We start from the raw sequence: 24,088 nt of genomic DNA on the forward strand, positions 1-24,088 counted from the left end.
TTATACTCGTATGTGTCAGAAAAATGACACCTCTCTCAGATCTTTAATTTTCATGTAAAACCCAAATTTTATTTCAACATATTAAACTGACAAGATATGGAGCATTTCTTCGTGAGTATTTAAGGGTCCCGTTTGGTGGATTTTAGGTGGACACCAAGCAGATTAAAAATAGAAAACCTTTATTTGTCAGTGGGGAAATTGCAGTTTGCAGCAGCATACGTAGGGGTGGAAACATAGCAAGAGTAAACAGTGAAAATGTATAAAACATAAAATAAAATAGAATTCAAAAATGGCATATATGCAAAAAGTATTGAGTTGCATAGATAACGATTGTTGGATATTGCGCAGAGGTTGAACACATTACAGCGTAAGCTCACCTACTGTAAACTGACCCGCAAACCCTTGAGACTAACTTCTCAAAGAAGCGTGGTTCAACAACATGTCCTCATTTTAAGGCACTGTCCTCAGCTTTACATCGTTAGGGAGGACTTTAGTCTCCGCGTTGCAATAAAACAACACACACACACAGTCACACACGCAACTCGAGGCTCCTAATGAGGCCCGTCCCCGATAATGGAGGCAATCAGCGCAGCCTATCTGGCCTCTGCCCCGGCCGACATGCTGTCAGCCTTGTTATGGTTTATTTATACACGCCTGATCTATCAGCACCAGCTCTATGTTTGGTGAGCCTCGCCGTCCCAAAATAGAAATAATTAGGACAGGGCGGAAAAAGAGGAAAAGTGAAAACGTGTCTGAATGCGCATACCCTCCGAAGCGGACCCTCCCTCCGCCCCATCCTCTGCCAGTCCACTCTCCATCCATCCATCCATCCCGGCTACGCTGTCTCCCGTCTGTTTTGCTTTCTGGAGACAGAGGCAGCAGGCCGGGCGGGAGGAGGACGGGCGGAGGGTGGAGATTGCTGTGTGTGGTCTGGATTGGGTGGTGATGTGCTGGTGAAGTCAGGCGAAGCGGAGTTTTTCAGATTGCCACACACAATGGAGACCTGATGCTATCTCTGATCGGTGTGTGTGTGCTTCTCTCCGGCTTTTTTTTTCAAACTAAAACACGATGAATTGTATTGGATATTGGACTTGGATTTTACAGCTTACATATCTACAGTTATTTATTTGTTTTAAATCAGCTGTCCAGTTTGACGATTACATGCAGATTGAAGTTATAAATTTGCAAAAACATCAGGTTTCTTTAGCTTTTGTAAAGAACAGCATCTGATAGAACACTATTCTTTGCATTACATTACAGATACATTTTGATTTATAACCATCAATCATTTTTTGGTCTCTCATATTGTCATATTGCACAATACAAGAGAATAGAAAAACAAATCTTTGTGTCTCTGACAGAAGATGGAATAAATCATACGACTGCGCTGGAATGATGATAAATGTCACTTGACTTGAAAACTGTTGAAACAAACAATCCATGGCAAACCGTTAATCCATGGCAAACAAGTACACATGATATATACAATATACACTCACTGGCCACTTTATTAGGTACACCTTGCTACTAAAAGGTTGGACCTTTTTATCCTTCAGAACTGCCTTAATTCTTCATGTCATACTTTCAACAAGGTGGAAACATTCCTCAGATATTTCGACATGATAGTATCACACAGTTGCTGCAGATTTGTCGGCTGTACATCTATGACGAGAATCTCCCGTTCCACCACATCCCACAGGTGATGGTCTATTGGATTGAGACCTGGTGACTGTGGAGGCCATTGGAGTACAGTGAACTCATTGTCATGTTCAAGAAACCAGTTTGAGATGATATGAGCTTTGTGACATGGTGCATTATCCTGCTGGAAGTAGCCGTCAGAAGATGGTCCACTGTGGTCATAAAGGGATGGACATGGTCAGCAACAATACTCAGGTAGACTGTGGCATTTAAACCATGCTCAGTTTGTACTAAGGGGCCCAAAGAAAATTACACCATCACCACCAGCCTGAACCGTTGACACTAGGCAGGATGGATCCATGCTTTCATGTTGTTTAAGCCAAATTCTGACCCTGACATCTGAATGTCGCAGCTGAAATCGAGACTTGTCAGACCAGGCAACGCTTTTTCTAATCTTTTATTGTCCAGTGTTGGTGAGTCTGTGTGAACTGTCTCAGTTTCCTGTTCTTATCTGACAGGAGCGGCACCTGGTGTGGTCTTCTGCTGCTGTAGCCCATCTTCTTCAAGGTTGGACGTGTTGTGTGTTCAGAGATGGTATTCTTCATTCCTTGGTTGTAACCAGTGGTTGTTTGAGTTACTGTTGCCTTTCTATCATCTCCAACCAGTCTGCCCATTCTCCTCTGACATCTCACATCAACAAAGGCATTTTCAGCCACACAAGTGCCGCTCACTGGATATTTTCTCTTTGTCGGACCGTTCTCAGAGGCCAGTCCAAGAATGGGCAATAACATCCACAATAACAGTAATGAAAACTGCGGAAATGTAAAAGTCTGCAATTTCTTGTATAATTCTGATGGTTTATGAGAAAAAACAAATTCCATCTAATTTCTGTGGAGAATGCGTGTGTGGGTGTTAATGATCTTATATGTTTGCTGATCAGAGGGGACCGTGCTTTGCAGTGGCAGCCCTGTTGTCTGTTTTTAAATGCCTTCTTAAGACCCATCTCTTCTCCACGGCCTTTGATAACCCGTAAGACATTTAGATTTTATTTTATTCTCATTTGAATTGATTTTATTGTTTTTTGCAGATGAGTCGTTTAATTTATTTCACTTCTATTTAAGCCCTGTGTGAGTTGTTAAATCTCTTATTCACTGTCTTTTATTTACTCTTCTACTCTGTACAGCACTTTGGTACTCTGTGCTTGTTTAAAGTGCTTTATAAATAAAGTTGTGAAGTATTAATCAGGATCTTTGAACTCTTGGACTCTTGCTGTTGATTCTTGTCTTTGTAACGAACGATTACATGACACGGCCTTAATCAGTTACCATCAGCTTGTGTTAATAAGATTAAAAACAAAAGTAAAATGAAATGTGCAAAGCGGACGAAACCAGACTGAGGGTCACGTTTTAACCCGGGGGGGCAAGCATGTAAACTGCAAACCACGACATCCTCGAGCCTTATCACGCGCCCATCTGTCTTCATCGGCTACAAGTAAAGTGGAAAAGGGTGTGGGGGGTGAGACGCTGTGTATGTGCATGTATGTAGGTGTGTCGAGGCATGTTGTCAGCACTCAAAATCTCGTACGAGTGGCTGTGGAGGTTTTACACTAATGATGACAATGCCAGGCAGCGAGGCGGCAGTTGTAATTGGGATGTCTGAAGTCACATAGTCGCACACATGCACACTTAGCCTAAACAGCCCCATTTAGTCCCATAATATAAACCCACCCTAGATGCAGGCCTACAAATACCCTCCAAGCTGCCCAACAGAGCACAGTCGCAACTGAGTTCTTTGCGGTCAGAACTCCACGAGAGAAAGAAAAACACAAGGCTTAAGGTGAGCAAGTGGTTTCTTTTGAATTTTGCACCCTTGTGGTAAATCAGAGATGATTAATGCATGACTTTTGTTTTTTGTTTTTTACCCGGTCCAGATGCTTTGCTCCAGGTGTGTGCTGCCTTCCCTGGCTATTTACCTGCTGCTGCAGGAGACATTTGCTGCCTCCCTGCCAAGCAGATTCAGAAACAAAAGGGTAAGCCTCCGTTCACACCAGCGTCGAAAAATCAAACGTTCAATCGGTTTAATTTGATCTGATGACTGCCCTCAGGAGCTGAACTGGCAGGAGCAGGAGCTGCTTTGCTCGCTCTGATCACTCGGACTTCGGCGACCTCTCTGTGGGTGATGCCGGGAAAATGGGCAGAAGGTCTCATTCAGAGACCGTAGCCGCCCCAGCAGAACACCAGAACCAGAACCAGAACCAGAACCAGAACCAGTTTAACCGCAAAGCCCACGAAAAGAGGTGAGAAAAATATTTATTCCTGGCTTTAACAACTTGTTTTGAGCCTGAAAAAAATATAATTTGTTAATTAAAATAATATAATATAAACTATAATATCATCAGCATACAATTTGATTTTAATGTGTAAGTAACTATTAGATAAACAGTTGTTGAAGCTTTTCATGGTTTTTGATTCACTTTCTAGTGCTCACACTAAGTTGTGAAATGAGTGAAATGACCCATTGTTTTTTAGTTTGGCTCCAGTGTTTGTACATCTCAGATATTAAGAGCTTCTGTCTTTGCTGCGTCTGCAGGAGGAAAGTAGCTCCCATGGATTCCATCGGCGGCTTTCAGATGTCCAGTTTCCGTCACAGACAAGTGAGTTACGAAGAATGTCACCACACTGGAAGCTGTGCTGAATGAAAGTAAATCAAACAACCTGCAATACAACAGCACATAGAGACCAACTTGCATTAGAAATAGAGCACATTTAAGTAGAAGGAACTTTAAATAGCAATATTTAATCTGAGTGAAATGTTAATGAGATGACTTCTGTTTGCTCACATTTGCATAAGCAGTTATCTACTTGCGCAGCTTGTCCAGGTTTTCCATCACACTGAGCTCCATTTCTAGCCAACAGTTGGAGCACAATGGCATCGCATTAATAATTCATAAAGCCTGTGCTTTTGTCTGATACGATGGACATTTTTATTTGTGTTGCAGGATGAACCGGACGTCTACTGAAAAGATGACAGGAATTAGACTGAAATTATTGAACTACTTGTTTTTTTTCTTCCAAGTCCAACTCATGTGTGAACTTTTGTGTATCTTGATATTTATTCATCAGCTCCTATTTAACTCAATGCTGCACTAACAACTGAGCTGCCTGTCAACCATCACCCTCTAGTGGTGGAAGATAGACATGACAAACACTTTGTGTGCAAAGATCCATAAATAAAAATCTGACAAAAAAAAAAAAAAACATCTCAAATCTTTTTATTTTCATTGCAAATAATTCAACGTGCAACCTCTAAGTTCCCAAAGACTTTTATTTTTCAAGCTACAATTAAAGAAAACAATATCAGACCGCAGAAAATATAGAATTTGCTTGGGTATTTTCTCTCTTCACTTTCACATATGTACAGTCGTCGAAGAATAGGATATGTACACAGAACTGAAGTTGTACAGAGAGTGCAACTGCTACTGGAGACTTACCAAGACTCTCTCACTGACAAAAAGAAAAAGCACATGGTAAAACCAAATAACATAAACGAATGCCACAACCTACGCAGCCTCAACTTATATTTCTGTACACTACGACTTTTTGTTCTCGATGTGAGACAACCTTACGACCTCTCTCTGTCGCGGGCGCCGTCTCTAATCCCCGCTTCTCAGAAAGCTAAGAAATAAACAGTTACGCAAAATAGAAAAACAAATATTTTTTTACAACCATTCATAAACGAGCCTCAAAGCCACTTCGTAAAGCACTGTAACCATTACAGCAACATTACCCCCCCTCATATCAAATGACTTGATAAACAGAAAAGAAACACAAGAAACAAAAACATCAACAGCTTTCAATGTAAATGTTGTTCATGGTAAATGGCTATCTGTGATTGATTAACAAGCCGGACAGTGAGAAAGTTAAGATTATTAAAATGTACACAGCCAAGTACAGATTTAACCAGCTGCAGCTTATGAACACTCTCCAATTCAACCCATGTGAGTAGTGGAAACGTATTTTAGTTTGTTTTTTTAAAGTGCACAGCTAAAAATAATTGTCTGAGTGCTACTTGGATGCATTTGCAGATGCAAACAAATAATGTTAGCCGATTACGTGAATTAAAACTATTTCAGAGGAGTGAGATCTCTACATTTTTCAGTGATCGCCACTGACAACGACAAAAACAAAAAAAAACTCAAATGGCCAGAATAAAGAAAAATGAGCTGCCCGCTTCGCTTTATGAGAAACACAAAACAAACAACAGGAGTGATATTTTCCACCTCTTAAGCTTTACAATATATAAGGTTTACTTTTGTCAATGTGTAAATATTGCATTGAGATAACGTTGAGAAAAAAAATGGCTATTGAGTGGAGAATGTTGACTAAATTTTCCACAGATTTGTCAATATTCTCAAGAAATAAGTCGAGAAGTGTGAAAATGCATGTGCACGGCAAATAACAATAAAGCCAATTAATGCAGACACATATAAATGATTCTCAACTGTCACCGTTGCCTTCTGTCCAGTTCTTCACAGTAGCCAAATTAAAAAAAGGGGGGAAAAAAAGGAAGTGAGGGATAAATAAGAATGGTTGTGATTGTCAAAAGAAGTCCTACAAACTGACAATACAGTTGCCATTCGGGTGATAATTTAGGCTGTTTTGGCTGTAGGCATCAAAGAAAGTTAAGTGTCAGAGGACAGCAAAAAACAGTGCCTCCGAGTCCGTCCTCTTCGTCTTTAGGTGTCTTTTTTGTGGCCCGATGTGCGGCGCAAGTCCCTGCACTTGTGGCAGTAAAAGATGTCGGGAACATTTGACTTCTTGATCTTCGCGCACGACAAGTGCACCCATATGCTGCACTGGTTGCACTCGATCATCGGCCGTCCTGCAAATGGCTTCCCACAGTAACAGGTGATCAAGTCCCATGAATCATCCCCTGTGTTGATAAAGAGATATAGGAGCTTAAACTGTTGTTCATTCTGTGGACATTTAGCATTGTAAGGGTCAGGGTCAGAAATGAGTGTCTCGCCATACATTTCCTTGTTAAACACAGATAACAAACCAAAACACAAAAGAAACACGGTCCTACCTGATTCAACCATAATGTCTTCATCGGCAATCCAGGTCTCACCCTCACTGGAGCTCATTTCCGCTTCCCTCATGGATTCGTCCGCCTGCATCTTCCCCAAGCCGTGCATGCTCGACGTGGAACCCCCGTGCATCGACAGCTCGTCCCTGACGGCTCGTACCTCGGTGTGTGTATTCCGTGTCTCAGAGTCTGTCTCGCTTTGAGCAGTTGAACTCTTGAGCTTCTTAGGTTTTGGCTGTTTTGAGTTTTTGCTGCGTTTGATGCGGGCTCTTTTCTCGCCTTCGCTGCTCCCACTGTCTGCCGCCGTGATGCCAGAGCCCAGCGACAGCTTTTTCAGTTTTTTGTCCTTCTTGCGCTCTGCCTTCGAGCTGGCCTGGCTCTCATACAGGGAGTCTTTAAGGCGCATCTTGTCCAGCAGGGTGCTATCAGAGTGCATGCGACGAATACTTTTGCCCTTGTTTGCCCGGGCTTTGTGGACAAACGTGTGGATGGTGTGGATGTCGGAGCTCCCGTCTGCCCAAGTGTTGCCCATGGAGCTGCTGCCTCCACCGCCCCCATCTGCTGATAGCCCTGAACTGTGTGCAGAGCTGGATGATGTTGGGGACCATGAACTTTCCTACAAGATTACAAGAAACCATTTAGTACATTTTCACAACTTGGAAAAATGCTTAACACATACTGGCTCAAAATAGTGGCATTACAGGCATGTTACCTCTTTTGGACTGGGGATGTAACCAGCGTAAGCCAGGACAAAGCTGCAGAACTTGTTGAAGTCCTCAACTGTCCTCTTTTTCCTCTCTGGGGGCTAAAGACAGCATAAGCTTTTGTTAAAGAAAGCAAAGCTAATCGAAACATGCTTCAACAACAGGAAGAAACTGAAGAAATTGCTCAGAGTATTAAAGGTGTTTTACAAACAACTCACCAGAGATTCCGTTTTGCACGTCAACAGTGAATCTGGGGGAGAAAAAATATATATGTAAATGACGTATGAAAATTTCTAGTTGGTTTACTAGCTTTTCGGAAGTAGAAAGCACAGTGTGGTCAGGCATAAAGGCTACCTAGAAAGGTGTCGAAGAGACAAGTGCACTAATGCTAACGTTAGCTTGCTAACACAGCTCTATAACTTAACGGGGATTATTACCGATGTGCATGTTCATCTCATTTAAAAAACGAATTTGTTCAGTTGCGTTTAATCAACAAACAGAGTTTACTCGAGGCTATTAAATCGTAGAAATGAGCAAGTCTTACACTGGACGCTAATTCTAGTTTTCTGCGTCCTCAACAGCCGCAGCCGGTGTCATTTGGTCTCTGTCTGAACTTTACACTAATTCTGGACATTTCATCACTCGACACGTCAAACCTAAACCAAAAAGTCCGCTGTGGAAAAGCGGCGATCGAAAGACTTTGGTTCGATAGAGACACCAAGTTTTTAACTTGACATTTTTGTGGGCTATGAGCTAAGTTACCGTTAGCTGACATTTGGAGAGGAAGCTAACAACACGTTATCCAGTTAGCAGCACTAACTGGGGAAGTGTGGTGTGAGCTCCTGGGTTTAACTAGGAGTCTGCAAGGATAGCTGAGCATTAAATTGGATTTTTTAAATTGGGTCCATTTGTGCTAGCAGCCACCAGTCGGTTAGCTCGTCTTGAAATGGAAGTGGGAGGCTAGATAGCCAACTTAGCTTCATGTTAGCTACGTGTTAGCTGTTAGTAGCTGTTGGGTCGGGCGTGTCGTGGTTGTCAGCACTGAAGACTGAGCTAATGTTGAACATAATATTTTTGCTGCTGACAACTGAGGTAGTTCGGCAATGAAATGATAAGTTATTGTGTATTTTATTGGGTGTCGTGGGTGACGTTTTCTGCACTGCTATTTGCTACTGATGCTAAGCTAGGTGGTTGGGCGCGTTAACCAACTAGCAAGCTAACCGAGCAGTGCTATAAATATCTCCGTTTAACTTACTACAGTTTTCATACAAACACTGACGATAACCAAATTTAACTTTAAGACAACTTTCACGACAGTTTAACGACAAGTCATGGACTGGTCGAGTTATTAATACAGCATACGCAAGCAAACGTTGCATTAACGTTAGCCATAACTTACATTAGGTTGGCTGGATTAATGCCCGCAAAAAGACAGTTCTCAAAAACGAACGGACTGACATCACATGGAAACCGCTAGTTTAACGAGTTTTCGTCGCTAATGGAGAAACGTACCTTGGTGTTCAGACATTATGTCAAGCATTGTCGCCTCACCAACGAGGCCTCTATCCGAGAAGCAGAAGCAGCAGGCGAGCTAGCCGGAGAGTAGCGGCCGTCGCTCTGTGCCTTTCCCCGGCGTGGCTGCACCGTACCGCCGGGACAACTTCAGCAACACAGAGCCAAGGGCGCGGAGATCCAACGAGACTCTTCGTCAAAACACTCCACTGTTTGGTCGGAGTTGTTGTACTCCGTCGATGGGGATCCGTAACAAGGGTTGACGCACCAGAAGCAAACCACCTCTGAACTGTCGCCACACTATTCGCCCGACAAAATACTAATACCTATCGCTTAGCGTGCTGCACTTAAAGCTCCCTTTTCTTCGTCAGTGCATTTATAGAGCCATCGGTGCCGAAATACATCAGAAGCGAAAACTCCCGTTAAACAGGCGTCAAAGGTGACTGCAAATCCATAGTAGAAACTTCGCAAATGAAGTTTTTGCGTTTCTCCGCTCTTGGAATACAAAACGACTGGAGTTTTATTCCGCACGGTCCTCTCCGTGCGCGGCAGAAGCCTCTTGAGGCTGCCAGCCAAGTGTTTCCCGTGGTGTATTCTGGGTAACCTAGTTTGTTGTGCCGCCATATCCCCCACTGCAACCACGGCTTGTGAATGCTAGTGAACTACATTTCCCTACACTGAGAAATACAGAGGGAACCGGAACTCTGGGATATGAAGTCAACCTGAAAGACCCAAACATATTACCTAGCGAAACATGCTCGGCTTTCATCGAGTATAGGTAGCTTTCTTTTATGTAAAACGTAATCCACAGTGACTTAAGATATTTATCATTATAATCTTTGAGAGATAACGCTACTTTTCCGTTAAACTACACACGTATTTTATGACAAGGTGTCCACGTTTAACAAGGTTGTGATCCAGAAGCATGCTAACTAGCTGAAGCTACCGGTTACATACTGTGTAATGCCATGTTGACTGAACTATTGCAAGGCACTGACAGTGGAGGGCTACTCATAATACAAGGTAAATGCTCCGAATTTAAGTTAAAGTACAAACAGCAACAAACACGTGGCAGATGTCGATGAAGTGGTGTAACGTCTACTTTTATTGACAGATTCTTGTAGTTACTCTGGACGACACCTCCTGAAGAGCTTCATCAATGCTGCTTTAAACAGGTATTTAAAGACATTTATGATATTAATATTGCAACTGTCTACTTATCTGTACATATCTACCCAATAATGTGTTTGAGTGGTGTATATTTTTTTTTTAAAAAAAAGAGTTTAAAAAGTTGTCTCAATGTTTTAGGGGGGAAGTTGTACATGTCCTCGGCTTTGAAGTCAGTGAAGAAGAGCTGAAAGATGGACTGAAAACATCAGCGACTGAGAGGTATTCAAAATGAACGCAGAAACAATTAGTCGGTCATCTTTTATCAAATAAAATGTAAAACACTTAGCAGCTATTATTACCTGGACACTAGTATTGGACTAATCAGAATCACTTTATTGATCCCAGGGAGAAATTACTTTTCGGAATAATCGGAACAATGGCACGGTCAGAATATAAACACCTCATTCAGAACAGACTGATCAGATTGGGAGAAATCTCAATTCAGATTCAGATTGAAGGGTGGTACAAGCCCTTTGTTAATCCGCCCATCCACCCACCCATTCTCTAATGGCGCTTATCCTGTAGTGTCTGAGGCAGGAGCCTTTGTCAGCCGGGATTGAGTGAGAGGTGCGGTACACCCTGGGCAGGTCGGCAGTCTATCACAGAGCTAACACAAAAGAGACCATTCACACTTACATGCACACCCTCAACCATTTAAAACCAACAATCGACCTAAGTTGCACGTCTTTGAACTTGAAGCCGGAGCTGGAGAATAGTCAGACTCCACACAGGGAGACTCCAGGCCGGCTGGGATTGTTGAACCCAGAACTTTTTTTTGCTGTGGGGCAGCAATGCTGATCACTGCTCCTTATGATTCATACACTGGTAAAATGTTAGTGGATGATCACCATGTAATTGCATCATCAGGTAATTTCTGGTTGAAATAAATTTCTTCTGCATGTTTTTGTCCATGCATATGGGGAAAGCCTCAAGTGACGTGACACGTTTCTGCAAAAACAAATTGTTCAAATGAAAAGATGAAATAAACAAAATTGTTGTTGTATTGTTTGACTGCATAGCAACAAAAACCACATTTCTGAAGTTGTCTTCTCATTTATGTTTTGGTGAATGTAAACACACATATCTTATCAGATCATTTTATTTGTATTCGGGAGTTCTGCTTTTCAAACAAAGCATGAGAAGATGTCACGTTGCATTATTAAAAACTTCTGATTATTTCATTTTATTTGCACTGAAACCGCAAATGACAATTATCTGTTTGTTTTACTTCAGGTTACACTTTCATGATGCCTACACAGACCCTCTTGGGTGGACTCATCACCCAGCTTTCACAGTTCATCAGTTCTCTCCAGTGGAACTTACACATCTGGTCAAGCAAACATCGCACCCTAAAGCAGCTACGTTAGTTATCGACTCTCTGTCGTGGATATTGAGACACGTTAGTCTGCCTGATGTCTGCAAGACTCTTCAGCAGCTTAAAAAAGGTTATAACATTTTTTATTGTGTATTCTTGTGCATGCTTTTATGTACTTACACTGAGTGAAGGAAAGTTCTGGGAGCGACCTGATCGTCAATAATCTTGCAGGAAAAATACACATAAAGCCTTTTCTGTGCGCCATCTACTACCAGGCACATTTTCCTGGTTGTTGTTTTTGAGAGTAAAGTGAGACTGTAACAACATGCCGCTTTTATTTCTTAAGGATTATTTCCCATGTCTTCATTAGGGGGAGCTGTGAGAGCTATTATCGGTCTGCTCCATGCAGATATGCACCAGAGGGGTGCTGTGGGAACTCTCTGCCACTTGGCTACTTCAGTCATCACCGTAACAAGTGGAGCGAAGGGAGATGAAGCACTGGCCAAGTTAACAAAGCGCTCGAAATCGGGGAAAGTTATGCAGGATGTAAGCAGTGTTTGCATTGGGAAGACAACATTTTATGTTCCTGCACCGTTCCAAATTATTGAACGTTATTTTTGCTGCTCTCAGGAGGAAGTATTCAGCATCAAAGAGGATCTTACGGTCACTGTTCTGAGCAGGTCCAGCCATCATGGACACAAACAGACTGACCCCGAGGAGGAGCAGGTGCAGTATAATATAACACGATGTATAACTCACACCATACAAAGATGAAGTGACTGACGACTCACAAGTGACATTTTTCTGTTTCTGTAGACGGACCCAACAGCTAACTTGACCTTCAATCTTCGACTCTCTGATGCAGAGAGACAGGCAAAGGAGAAACTTGCACTTCCCTTTGTCTTCAGCAGAGAGAAGTCAGAAACTTTCATAACTAAATTTATCTCTTTTTTTTTCTCTCATTCGTCAGATTCAATGTTATTTTACAAGTGACTTTAAGACACTTTCATCTTGCAGGAAATCCGCTCTGCTCCACTCAGGCCAGGGTTCAGGACGAATCCTGTACGAGCCTGACGCCAACGACGACTATGACCAGGAGGACCCTGATGATGATCTTGATGTGTAGAGTTGAGACATGAAACCTTTCGAAGACACAGGCCGTCTATGCTTCATCTAACTTTTTCATTAAAGACGCTGAGTCATTTCAGTATTGAAGCCTTTTTCCTTGAAGTCACAGAGAATATGTACAATAATGTCCAGTATTTCTGTAAGAAATCCTTTGAATATTTACAAAATGGTTTCATGCAAGAGTTTTGAAGTTATTTTTGACCATCTTTTTTTCTTACTGATTAAAATGTTTTTGTTTATTTTAGTCTTCTATCTTCTTTGTACTACTTTTTTCATGAGTAGACGTCTCTCTTGCTCTTTACATGCTGCTTAATTGAAATGTCCGGAACAAAATAAGGTGATTAAAATGATCAGATAGGCATTTATTTCCTGGATCCAAAACAATATTTTACATTTCCTTCCAACAGTTTTTCCAGAATTAATATTTTTTTTATATAATCAGATATTTCTTTTTTCAGACCTCCTAAAACCCTCTGAGAGGTACAAAATAAAACTCCCAATACCAGAAATTGTTGTTAAGATCCCAAATCGATTTTGGGACACAACCACTCTTGAGTCTGTTTGTAACCTTTTAAAACATGCTTATATAATTCATTCACTGAAGTGACAGTATGATAAGGTTTTAACATATTGAATTCCTAATGAGGGATTGAACATTGATTAAATCCTATTTTCACCAAAACAGTGAAAACATTTCAGGGAAATTATCTTGGAATAATTAATTAGAAGTAAGACTTTGGCAGTTAACAAGCTCACGTGGCTACTAACAGTTGTAAAAGCCTTTTTTTTGTAATGTTTTATTGTTTAACAACCTTGAATCACAGTGGAATAAGGAGGTTTATTGGCGCCAGTTATGCCACTGTCAACATGAGACCATCTCTTATGTAATGTTATACACGCAAATGTCTTTTCAGGACTCTTGCATTCACTACCGCTATGAAAAAAGTTAATGAGGATGAAAAACGACACTGAAAAAGAGGCACAACTCTGTCATTTTAACACATTTTCACCCTCCTGCTCGTCCACGTCTGTTTATTTTCTTTCCACGTGGACGTGCTGCGCGCAACCGTGTGCAGCTCGTCGCGGAAGTGACGGCAAGGCGGCTATGGCGGCTCGCAGTTTCATTCCGGATTTCCACTGGACTACAAACTGATTTTAACCGGACCGGTTAGACTTTGGGGAACTTTTGTTAAACTGTCTCTCTTCGGACGCCGCACAGACCGAAGTCGCGTTGACCCGGCGCCTGTCAACGAACGGCCCCGCAGCTTTTTGGGGGTATTTTTGTCCAAGGTTCAAGGTGGTCACCCTGTCGAGCTAGCGGTAGCTCGGTGGCTAACAGCTAACGGTAGTCAGTACACAGAGCTGCGTGCTAAGGTCCAGACAGCAGCAGTCGGTTTTTTTCCTTTTGACCACGTCCACGTTTGTTTGTCACGGTTACAATGCGAATGCACCCAATTTATTGCTAATTGGGCCGCAAGTGTGCAGAGCGAGGTACTCACACGTTTGCTTGGCCTCTCGATAATTTGAATAGCTAGTTTGGCGGCTGTGGCTAAAAAAGACGGGGGTTGACTCTGAAGCGAGCCGAGTCTCTTCGCTAATTACCCCCCGGCGACTTGGGCTAAAAAAGCGTGCTACCGGCTGAGAAATTGAAGTTGAATTGCTGTGGGGTCTTTGCGTGGTCGTCAACATGCTGAAGACCCGGCAGTGTTTACTTGGCATCCGCACTTTTCTCGGCGTAACGTCCAGAATATGGGGCTTCATCATGTACATCCTCAGGAAGCACCTACGAACGGTGAGCAGGGCTCTGAAAACATGTTCCTCACTTTTCCCTGTTGTGTTCCTGTGACACGTGAGACGACTCTTTACGTTGCCACGACCCTTAGTTTGCCTTAATGATAATTTCCAGGTCGCATGCACCTTTACCTTTATTTCCCTCCTGAGATGAGCTGCCTGTCTCCTTCTGTGCATCCACCATGTTTAAATTGTGTGAAAGTTGTAAGAAACCACACAGAGGAGCCTCAATTTCTCACTTAGTTAGTCAAACCTGTTTCTTTGCCAACACCAGCATGGTGTTGCTTTTAAATTCACACAGAGTTTGGCACACAGGATGTTAAAGTTCACCAACGTGTGCGCCTACCCACTTTCATTATCAGTTCAAGCCAAAAGCTGCCTCTTATGATTACATTATTATCAATTCAGGGTTTAAGACGAATTAAAACCAACAATTTTTTCTCATTCGGTCACCTGTAAAATGTGCTCGAAAGATAAATCTGCAGAGGAATGATGTTTAACAGAACTGAATGGAAAATCTTCACATTTTAAAGCGGCGGAAACGTTGCTTTCTCGTTGATAATTGAGAAATTGTCGCAGATTAAATGCTGGACTCGTTTTCAGCTCTCAAACAACGACCCACGTCCAGTCGAAACCCTCCCACATCCGAACACTGAATTTAAGGAGCAGCCCGCGCGAAGCCCACGGGTCACCTTCAGTGGCTCGCAGATGCCTCCACAATAAACACGGCATTTGAGGTGACAGGAGTCACATGCCTGCGACTCGGACGCAACGCACAGGTGTCGCCGAGTCGTTAATAGACGTTCGCACGTGGTGTAACGCGAGTGGACTTCGACTCGGGCTCCGTATCAGAGCAACAAAGCTTGGAGGAGTGCCCCCGGCGCGTGTTGTAATCATCTTGCCGGTGGAGGTTTGTCCGCAGTTTATTGTGTTGCAGCAACACTTGTCAACAGGCTCTGAGAGAGTGAGCGGTTCAGTCCATGTTGTGGCTGAAGTGAGAGGGATTATGCCAGCACAGAGAGCGCACTGTTCTCTCTCACTCTGCCTCTGTTTCTCTCGTTCTCGCTCGCAGTTTAGCTCAGTTGTTTACAGCCTGTGATGCACTGGAACAGTGTCGCGATCCGGGGCCCGCTAACGGTGTTTAATGGGCATTTAAACGCAGGTGACCCCGTGGATGGACGTGACAGGCGTGAGATTTTAAAGATCTTAATTCGCCCGCTAGCTTCGAAAAAGGGAATCAACAGAAAATCTGTTTCAGTCAATGAAAACCTCTTTTATACACATGATGACCCGCTGTTATTTATGAATCAGACCTCAATGCTCAGACTGACCTGATCAATAAGAGATTTATTGGATTATGAATATTAGGATCACGCCATAATCCGCGTGTGTCAACAAGTGACGAGATGCTTGTTTGTCAGTCACACCAGCGTCAATGTTCTGCTTGTTATTCTGCGGGATACAGTGACAGTTTGTAGCCAGATGTGCAGTCGGGGCTCCAACGGCAGAAAAACCTAATTAAGTCAAATGACTTGGTCAAGTCAATTATTGATGAATTAATTCCTGCAGTGAGGACGCTTGTGGCTCAGGTGGTAGAGAAGGTTGTCCACAAGGTTGTTGTTGTTGCAGGTTTGGTGGTTCAGTCCTGGGACAATTAAAGGCTGGTCAGAGTGTCTTTGGGTGAGACACTGAACTTGCTAAGGGGGAACGTAGATTAGATTGGTGAAACACAGTAAGGCTCTTTGAGCACCAGTATCGTAGAAAAGTGCTGACTATTTACCACTTGTTGACACAAATGTGAATTGTGTCTGCTGATCCCTGTTAGATGGCGTTATTTTATTAAGTGACGCTGTAAACAACGTCACTTAATAAAACATTTGTTTCACTTGCATTCGGGGAAATTTCTGTGAAAGTTTCAGTCGCCTTTGTTGAAAGCGAAGCAGGAAGTGGAAACAAAAATGAACCCGACTGGCAAAAAAAAAGACACAGCGTCGACTAGCGTTCGGGCGGCGTTGTTACAGAGCCAGCCAGGAGTATAAATGACTCTCGCTGGCGTAGGCTGCATGCGTAAGGTCTTAAAGAGCCTTCAGCCTGTTGGCAAAGCCCTCGATGTGAGTTTGCAGGCCGGGGGCTCATATGGCCGCTCTTGGAAGCGCAGAGAGCTGAGTCGAGGCGGAGGTTCCCCCCCGTGGTGCCCTGCGGCCGCTGCCACCAGCAGGCTTACCCCCAGGCTCAGTCTGCCAGGCAGCAGCGAGAGGAGACAAAGAGGGAGGTCCCGTCCCGAGGCTCAGGTGCCAAGCGAACCCGGGCTCCCGTCAAAGTCACCCTGCAAGTCTCCCGGTCTGTGCGTGCCCCACACTCCGCTGACACTCGCTGACAGCTGGAGGGGGTAAAAATAGAACTGAGAAGGAAAGTGTCGAGCCCCTGGGCAAGAGTGGCACCGGGAAGGATCCTCTCTGCAGTCGTCCTGAGCGCAGCAGAGGGAGAAACCACGTGTTGGACACAACTGACTTGATTTCATTGATTCAGTGTGGTGTTCTCCTCTATCTTCTCTCCAAAGAGGGTTTTGTTGGCTGTAATATAGGATTCATGGAGATATCATGGAGATATTGGTCTTAACTCAGGTCCAAGTCATTTAAATCATGGTATATTTTCAGCGTTGAGCCTTTTTGGTGAATGTGAGAGAAAATTACTTTCCAAAACACGAATAAGGGACTTTTATGTAAAATGACACACAAATTCTGTGTCTTGGCAGCAAATCAGAGGCTTTCATTCATAATAAATATCATCATACATACATCATATATCTACATCATGCTGTAGTCATCTCTTCACGGCTCAGTAATTTGCATGTTGTTTTGAGAGTTGTTTGAGACTATTTCCTGACCGTTTCCTTTGCCTTTATCATTTGCAGATAATCCAGTATCAGACGGTGCGATACGACACTTTGCCTCTGTCACCCATCTCCAGAAACAGACTCAGTGAGTACATTCTGCTAACGTACCGGGGCCCCCACGAAAGTCTTCAAAGTACTGCAAACATAATTAGTGGAATGAGATATTAGATAATACAGAATGAAGATGCTATTCTGTGTTCTGTAGATGACAAAAAATTCAAAAAGGCACATTTGTCAGTCATTCTTCCTCCTTCATCTCAAAGTAAAGAGTTCAGACAGACTTTACTCCCGTCTTACTGTGTACATTCTGTAAAATAATCGACTTCACTGTCACAAGCTGCCATTTATGTGTCACGGCTGCCGCTCATAGCTGTACATATTTATTCAGGGCGATAAGACTGACTCCAGTTCTCCTGTATTGTCTGTCTCAGTTATTTGATTAATCCTTCTGCACTACATCGGTCAACTGTTGTCTTTTAATAATAAACATACAAAGAAGGGTTATTCATATAAGGTATTCGGCTGCAACATTATAGAGCGACGCCATGTTTGTTTCATTGCAGCTGAAATTCAGATGAATACTCTGAATGAACAACAGTCCAGATGTTGAACACACTCATTGTCATAGGAAGAAATGCAGTATCAACGTAATGAAAATAATGTTTTATATCATAAATCAGCCGCTGCTGATAAAGAGGCAGCAAACAGACCATAGCGTTTCTCAAGACCGGCCTGCGCTCGGTGTGAAAAACGCAGACGTTATATAGGGCGCGCTCGGTGCTCTCGCTAGCACGGACGGGTTGGTGCGCTCTGAATGAACTTCCCTTCTGTCTGCAGAGAGCTCATTCACCAGCACGCTCTCGACTTAGAGGAAGGATTGTATTTCAGCTCTACTTTACTTGCCTCTCACTCACTCCACTGACCTCAGGAGGAGATCGAGGGCCGGACCCCAGCGAATGACTGATGCCTTTACATTCAGGCAGCTGTTAATGGCTGACATGTATCGATGGCACTGGGGGACAGAATTAAAGCAACTTAAGTCTTTAAGTTTGTGTATCCCACACATAACAAAGTAAGGTCAGCAGGTCAAGTTTTGAATTGACTTGAGGTGAAGGGCACATCTACTGTCCCTGAAGCCGTAAAAAATATCTAAGAGCATTTGTACTGTAGTCGCTCTAGTAGCTGAAAATGTATTGAAAGAAACTCACCAAATACAGAAGTCTTAAACGATGGAGGCATCCGACAGTCACATCCTTTATTTCATCATCATCTAGAAATGATAATTTGCCACAGTAGCCACTAAATTAAAGCTGTCTCATGATCATAAATCAGCCATTAATTCGCACTGTAAAACGTGATTCTTCTAAACAAATCCGCTTTTCTACAATAACAGAACATTATTCTTACCTTTATCAGGCCGCTCAAGTCAAGTGCACCGCATTTCCTCACCGGTAGTTCATTAACAGCCTCCTTAATGCATCTCTAATGCACCTCACTGTTTTTATGTTCATCATAAGGGAATGAGTATTAGGGAGAGATCATTACACATAGTGACACATCCTTGTTAATAATATAAACTTTTAGATTTATGCCCAACTAAAATTTAAGCATTGGCAAGACATTAAGTGCCTCTTAAAGTCTAAAGAAGTTGTTAAAAAAACGCCTAAATGTCTCATGATTTGTAAACTCGAGACAGTTTAACTTTATTAAAAACCGGCGCTCATTAATTTCACTGAGCCGTATAAATACTGCGAACAAGTAAAAGGGAAGCTCTCTCTTCTGTATAATAAACTAAGCAGTTCCCAGTTTTAAAATAAAACGGATTGTCACCAGTTTTGTTTGTACATGTATGTAATTTACCGTAATATACTGAATAAATGTCCGTGTTGTCTAATGAACTCCAGACGCAGTAAAGCGGAAGATTCTGGTTCTGGACCTGGACGAGACACTAATCCACTCTCACCATGACGGGGTCCTGAGGCCCACAGTGAGACCGGGCACGCCGCCAGACTTCATCCTTAAAGTGCGGTCAAACAGAGATCGACGTGACGTCAGAATCTAGAAGCTGTTTTAGTCTAAACGAAGCACGTTCATCTGTTTCCTCCTCTTTCGCGCAGGTCGTCATCGATAAACATCCAGTCAGATTCTTCGTACATAAAAGGCCGCATGTCGACTTCTTTTTAGAAGTGGTGAGTGTCAATCAAACAACGCTTTGACCCTTCATTTTAAAGTCACTGCTCTGGTGGTGGTGGTGGTCTGTCATCTTCTCCGTTGTTCTGTGCTCTCACGCTACAGGATGCCATAAAAATGTATTTGTTCTGTATGTGGGATCCTTTGTGACTTCCTAAGCGCTGACTTTAACGTGTGTACACAGGTGAGCCAGTGGTATGAGCTGGTGGTTTTTACAGCCAGTATGGAGATCTACGGCTCAGCAGTGGCAGACAAACTGGACAACAACAGGAACATCTTGAAACGCAGATACTACAGACAGGTATGCTCCACACTGTGTCTGTGAGTTAAAGCCTTCGGAGACTTCTCTGTTATTTATTGGTTGGATGGAGTCTTTAATCTGTGTGATGTGTTTCTTTTACCAGCACTGTACATTGGATCTAGGTAGTTATATTAAAGACCTGTCTGTAGTACACGATGACCTGTCCAGTATTGTTATCCTGGACAACTCGCCTGGAGCTTATCGTAGCCATCCAGGTAAGACCACTGACTCATTCTCTGCTTTAATCTCATGTCAACACACATTTTAAGTCTGGCTCAGACTACAGGACTTTTAAAATCCTTCATGATTATGAAACCACGCTACATCAGGCACTGTTTTGTCTCTAATCCCATACAAGCACTTTATGTATTTATTTGTTTAAATATTGCAGTACAACACACATTACAAGTATTTGGTTGATCAGGGAGCGTGATCTCTTAAAGAGAAGTGGATGTAAACAAAATGGGGGCTGTGACGCAACAACTTCCTGCAAATCCACCGGTCCACACTCCAGTCCAGTAGGAGGCATTGATGCACCTGCTGCATCGTTTGCTGAACTGGCAATTAAACCTAAAAATAATAATGGTCATTCATAATACAGTGAGGACCAAAAGCAAAAGCAGTGAATGAGAAATTGTTCGGGGTGTCTGTTCTATCTACTGTGAGAACTACAGATTAAATTTAACAGTCCGTTAACCTCCAGGTCTGAGCCATGAAGCCCACGTGGTAGTGCAAAAACCAGTTCACATAGTGGCCACTCGAGGTTCCAAAAGGGAGCAAATCCCCATAGACTCCCATGTTAAAAAGTCCAACTTTACAGCGTTATTAAACATGTTTACAGCCTGGTGCAAAAAATGATTTTGGTCTCAGTAGTTTATTTCACTGTTCATGACAACTGTACGGGGATGAATTTTTTATTAAGGTTTAAAATTCTGCATAATTAACGTTGTTCCTACTTTGAGTGAGTGGCAGTAGCCTGAGCTAACTGGTAGCGGAGCGTTGGGTGGGCGGGTCTTAAAGTCTGACACGACCCCCCAACATGTGACCTTGGGCTCCGCCCACTTCAGGCTTCATTTTTGAGGTTCAGAATCCAGTGGGTGACGTCACGATGGGTTTGTCGATGATATAAACAGTCAGTGGTTTTAATATCACCCTGTAGTAGTTTGCTAGCTATTAGCTATAAGGGTTAGCATGTTTACCATTACTTGACAATACCTCTTGTAGACTTTTTTCTCTTGTTGGCCGTTAAAAGTACCAACATAGTCACCTGTATTTGTTAAATGCTAAATCTCAGAGCAGGTTTAAGAGCAGATCTGTAAACATCTCACATTACCAGATAATTTGGTCTGAACCTCCAGGTATGGGAAACAATTTGTGTTTTATCATTGTTGTGAAACTCCTGTAGTCTGAGCCCAGTGATAAATATCAAGGATTTTAACCCACACACACACTCACATTGGAGGGGGTCAAATGTTCACACACATTTCTTTTCAGTGTCCAACACAGATGTAATTAATGAGCTAATGAGCTGCTGATAACGTTACAGCTGGACCAAGGCGTCGTTAACGTTATCAGCTCCACCTGGGCCTTTTCACATGTACAGTATAGGAGTCAATATTTTTGATTTTTATATTTCTGCTTTCAAAAGATTAGCATGTTTGGGAACACATGGTTTAGAAAAATGATCTATTATTTTCGACCGTTTATTGCTTAAATTACACATAAGCATCTAAACCAGCTAAATATACAGTTTATATTACGTTTGTTTAATATATATTAGTCTATAGATGCAGATCATCAGACTGTGTGTGTGTTTTTTTTTGTGTGTACGCTCGTCTTTAACGTACAAAACCATAAAAAGACGTGAACCTTGTGATGAGGCAAGAGGAGGATCTGTAACTGAAAACGTTCTTCCCTCCACAAGGCCTCCATTGTCCGATCCGTAACACTGCGTTAAATGTTGATTCCTCTAACCCCCAGCGACATCTTCAATAGAGCTGCAGAAAATCACAACCGTGTCCGTTTCTCTGACACGACTGACTGACTGACTGTTTTCTACCCTGCAGACAATGCAATACCCATCAAGTCCTGGTTCAGCGACCCTAGTGACACAGCACTTCTTAACTTGCTGCCTATGCTGGATGCACTAAGGTAAAAGCTGTGGTGGAGACGGCATGAGAGCAAACAGGCAGCGCAAACACTCCCCACGCTTGACTTGCGTCTTCCACCATTTGAAGCCGTTTGCATACAGCGCTTCCTGGATTTAAATGAGCTTTGTGCTTAGAGGTTTAAGCTAAATACTACAACCAACTTACATGATTGAAGACATAAGCAAATTTTAATTTGGATACATTTACATGGGCTCCGGGTAACACCTGTATGATTGACATAGTAGGTGAAAGGTGACTAACAGTGTATAGTGAACCCTGTCTGGCTGTAATGTCACAGCCACAAAACACTTTCATGAGTTTTTAAAAAGCTGGATGATGATTTTATATTCTGTTTATGTTCACCACAGAGAGTTTACATGTAGTTAGTTTAGGAGAAAGACAGCAGCCAGTTTAACCTGCTCAGTGTAGCTGTTCTGTTTTTTTCAGCAGTGCTTCCTCCTTCTGTTAGTTTAACTGTTTACCTCAGTAGCTTTTGTTACCAACAGTCATTTCGCAGCATTATTCTTTTGACTAACAGCTGACGTTACCACTTAATGCCAAGTATGTTGTAACCTCAATATCCAGTTGTCGTTAAGCAGATAATCCCACAGTGTCGAGCGTGCATCCTTTTAATGGGTGAATACGAGTTGCTGAATGGTACTTCTCTCTCTCTCTCTCTCTGTTCAGGTTCACCGCTGACGTCCGCTCCGTCCTCAGTCGAAACCTCCACCAGCACCGGCTCTGGTGATTGGCTGAACGGGGAGGGACGGGGCTCGTGGAGCAGCCTCTTCCTCTCTGCCCAGCTTCCATCCTGCCCTCCATTCCCACGCAGACGAAACGCCAGCCCTCTCTGAGCCTCTCAGACCCGTCCTGAGGAGACGAGGGTTGGGGTGAGCGCCTAATACGGGATGAACAGTACGGGATCACCAGAGCCCAGAAACTACTGGGGCGGCAGGGGGAGCCAGCTTTTTCTTTTTTTTTTCTTTTTTTTTTTTTTTTTCTTTTTTCCTTCTTCTTGATTCTTTATTTGTAATTTTTTTTTTTTTTTTTTTCCAAAACAAAACGGAGCCTCTCTGCCTTATCGCTCCTGATACTGACTGTGTGCGTATGGAGGTGAGCTTGTGTACGTATGTCGGAGTATGCTTGCTGAGTTCGTTAGTCCTTTTTAAACTTTTTGAAGATTGGGAACGGGGGGGGAAAGAGGAGGATCAGCAAAGCAACAAAGACAATTCTACATTATTATTTCTTCTTCTTCTTCTTCTTCTCCTCTATCATCACCGGACATTGCACTTGAGCAGACATCAGTTTACTGTCTCGACCCCCTCGGAGCAACTGAGTTAAGGAAAATAGAAAAACCGCCCCTTTTTAGATCCGCTCATATTCCAGAAGTGATTTGTTGATTCCTGAGGTACTTTTTTTCTTCTTCTTCTTTTTTTTTTCCTCTCCCACCGAGGACGGATCAGTCTAAATGATGTAAGAGGTGGATCTTTGCTTGCAGCACACCATCCACAGGCATTTTTCTGGACAATTAGCCAAGCAGAGTTTTCACCCCGAACCATAACAGTCTCTTCCCTCAAATCTCTCTCGGTGATACAGACTTCTAAGTTGTGAGGAAAAAAAAGAATGGCTTGTAACGATACGTGGACTGCCGTGCCGCCTTTCCATATCTGATTGTTTCTCTGTTACCACCATATAAGATATGACATTTTGCTCTCCCCCCCCCGTTTTTTTTTTGCCATTTGATGCCATCCTGATTTCATCTAATAGGAATTGCACTTAATTTCCTCTCTTCTGTTTTGTTGCAGTTGGTTTTTTGTATTTGATTCAAATTTGCAGCCTTCCCCCTTTTTCGTTCTCACCCGCCCCCCTTACTCTATGGGTTCATCTATTAGACCCTCCATCTTAAAATGCCTTCTGAACAATGTCAGTCTTGTCAAGGCTCACAGCGGCTTCTTATTGGCTCTGTCTCCAGGTCTGTGTTACTAATAAAACACTTGTCAGTATCGACCAGTTACAATTCTAAGCTTGTTTTCTTTTAATGCAAATAATTCTGCGATTCTCATATTTCAGCCGTCACATTAGGTCCTTTGTCAACTGACTAACTTAACAGGTATGAGAACCGGAGTCCTGTTTCTGTGTGAGCTGCACTTTAGCTAATAATCTGCTGCCACCATGTGGCGTAAGAGGGAACTGCGCTGGTGTGCTCGG

General features: G+C 42.8%; 3 protein-coding genes and 1 long non-coding RNA gene across 4 annotated transcripts; 3 read left to right on the forward strand and 1 right to left on the reverse strand.

The window, feature by feature from the left end:
* The first annotated feature begins 3,405 nt into the window (after positions 1–3,405).
* Positions 3,406–4,881, forward strand: LOC125019687. Its single transcript, XR_007114109.1, has 5 exons — positions 3,406–3,474; positions 3,569–3,667; positions 3,743–3,934; positions 4,228–4,291; positions 4,637–4,881. It is a non-coding gene; the product is annotated as an uncharacterized LOC125019687 (long non-coding RNA).
* A 63-nt stretch (positions 4,882–4,944) lies between these two features.
* Positions 4,945–9,474, reverse strand: phf23b (PHD finger protein 23b). The gene is made up of 5 exons (XM_047604510.1): positions 8,940–9,474; positions 7,646–7,677; positions 7,436–7,528; positions 6,724–7,339; positions 4,945–6,570 (listed from the first exon to the last, which is right to left on the reverse strand). Exons 1-5 carry the CDS (start codon positions 8,965–8,967, stop codon positions 6,374–6,376), a joined length of 966 nt encoding a protein of 321 aa, XP_047460466.1. The 5' UTR covers positions 8,968–9,474; the 3' UTR covers positions 4,945–6,373.
* Positions 9,475–9,671: 197 nt separating this feature from the next.
* On the forward strand, positions 9,672–12,796 carry elp5 (elongator acetyltransferase complex subunit 5). Its single transcript, XM_047604572.1, has 8 exons — positions 9,672–9,962; positions 10,054–10,114; positions 10,248–10,328; positions 11,343–11,554; positions 11,795–11,970; positions 12,055–12,150; positions 12,241–12,341; positions 12,442–12,796. The coding sequence occupies exons 1-8, from the start codon at positions 9,908–9,910 to the stop codon at positions 12,548–12,550; spliced, it is 891 nt and encodes a 296-aa protein (XP_047460528.1). The 5' UTR covers positions 9,672–9,907; the 3' UTR covers positions 12,551–12,796.
* Positions 12,797–13,634: 838 nt separating this feature from the next.
* LOC125019663 (CTD nuclear envelope phosphatase 1A) lies at positions 13,635–23,894 on the forward strand. The gene is made up of 8 exons (XM_047604583.1): positions 13,635–14,344; positions 17,258–17,324; positions 19,144–19,262; positions 19,357–19,428; positions 19,614–19,730; positions 19,834–19,945; positions 21,797–21,881; positions 22,568–23,894. The coding sequence occupies exons 1-8, from the start codon at positions 14,240–14,242 to the stop codon at positions 22,626–22,628; spliced, it is 738 nt and encodes a 245-aa protein (XP_047460539.1). The 5' UTR covers positions 13,635–14,239; the 3' UTR covers positions 22,629–23,894.
* The last annotated feature ends 194 nt before the right edge of the window (positions 23,895–24,088 follow it).

This window comes from Mugil cephalus, chromosome 1, assembly GCF_022458985.1.
Source record: "Mugil cephalus isolate CIBA_MC_2020 chromosome 1, CIBA_Mcephalus_1.1, whole genome shotgun sequence".
NCBI lineage: Eukaryota > Metazoa > Chordata > Actinopteri > Mugiliformes > Mugilidae > Mugil > Mugil cephalus.

Coding starts and splice junctions, on each gene's coding strand:
- LOC125019663 (XM_047604583.1), top strand. CDS start 14,240: ATGCTGAAGACCCGGCAGTGTTTACTTGGCATCCGCACTTTTCTCGGC. Junction 19,731..19,833: donor AACGCAGATACTACAGACAG/GTATGCTCCACA, acceptor TTCTTTTACCAG/CACTGTACATTGGATCTAGG. Junction 19,946..21,796: donor AGCTTATCGTAGCCATCCAG/GTAAGACCACTG, acceptor TCTACCCTGCAG/ACAATGCAATACCCATCAAG.
- elp5 (XM_047604572.1), top strand. CDS start 9,908: ATGTTGACTGAACTATTGCAAGGCACTGACAGTGGAGGGCTACTCATA. Junction 10,115..10,247: donor ATCAATGCTGCTTTAAACAG/GTATTTAAAGAC, acceptor TCAATGTTTTAG/GGGGGAAGTTGTACATGTCC. Junction 12,342..12,441: donor TTTGTCTTCAGCAGAGAGAA/GTCAGAAACTTT, acceptor TTCATCTTGCAG/GAAATCCGCTCTGCTCCACT.
- phf23b (XM_047604510.1), bottom strand. CDS start 8,967: ATGCTTGACATAATGTCTGAACACCAAG. Junction 7,678..8,939: donor CATAATGTCTGAACACCAAG/GTACGTTTCTCC, acceptor TTTCTCCCCCAG/ATTCACTGTTGACGTGCAAA. Junction 6,571..6,723: donor AGACATTATGGTTGAATCAG/GTAGGACCGTGT, acceptor TTATCAACACAG/GGGATGATTCATGGGACTTG.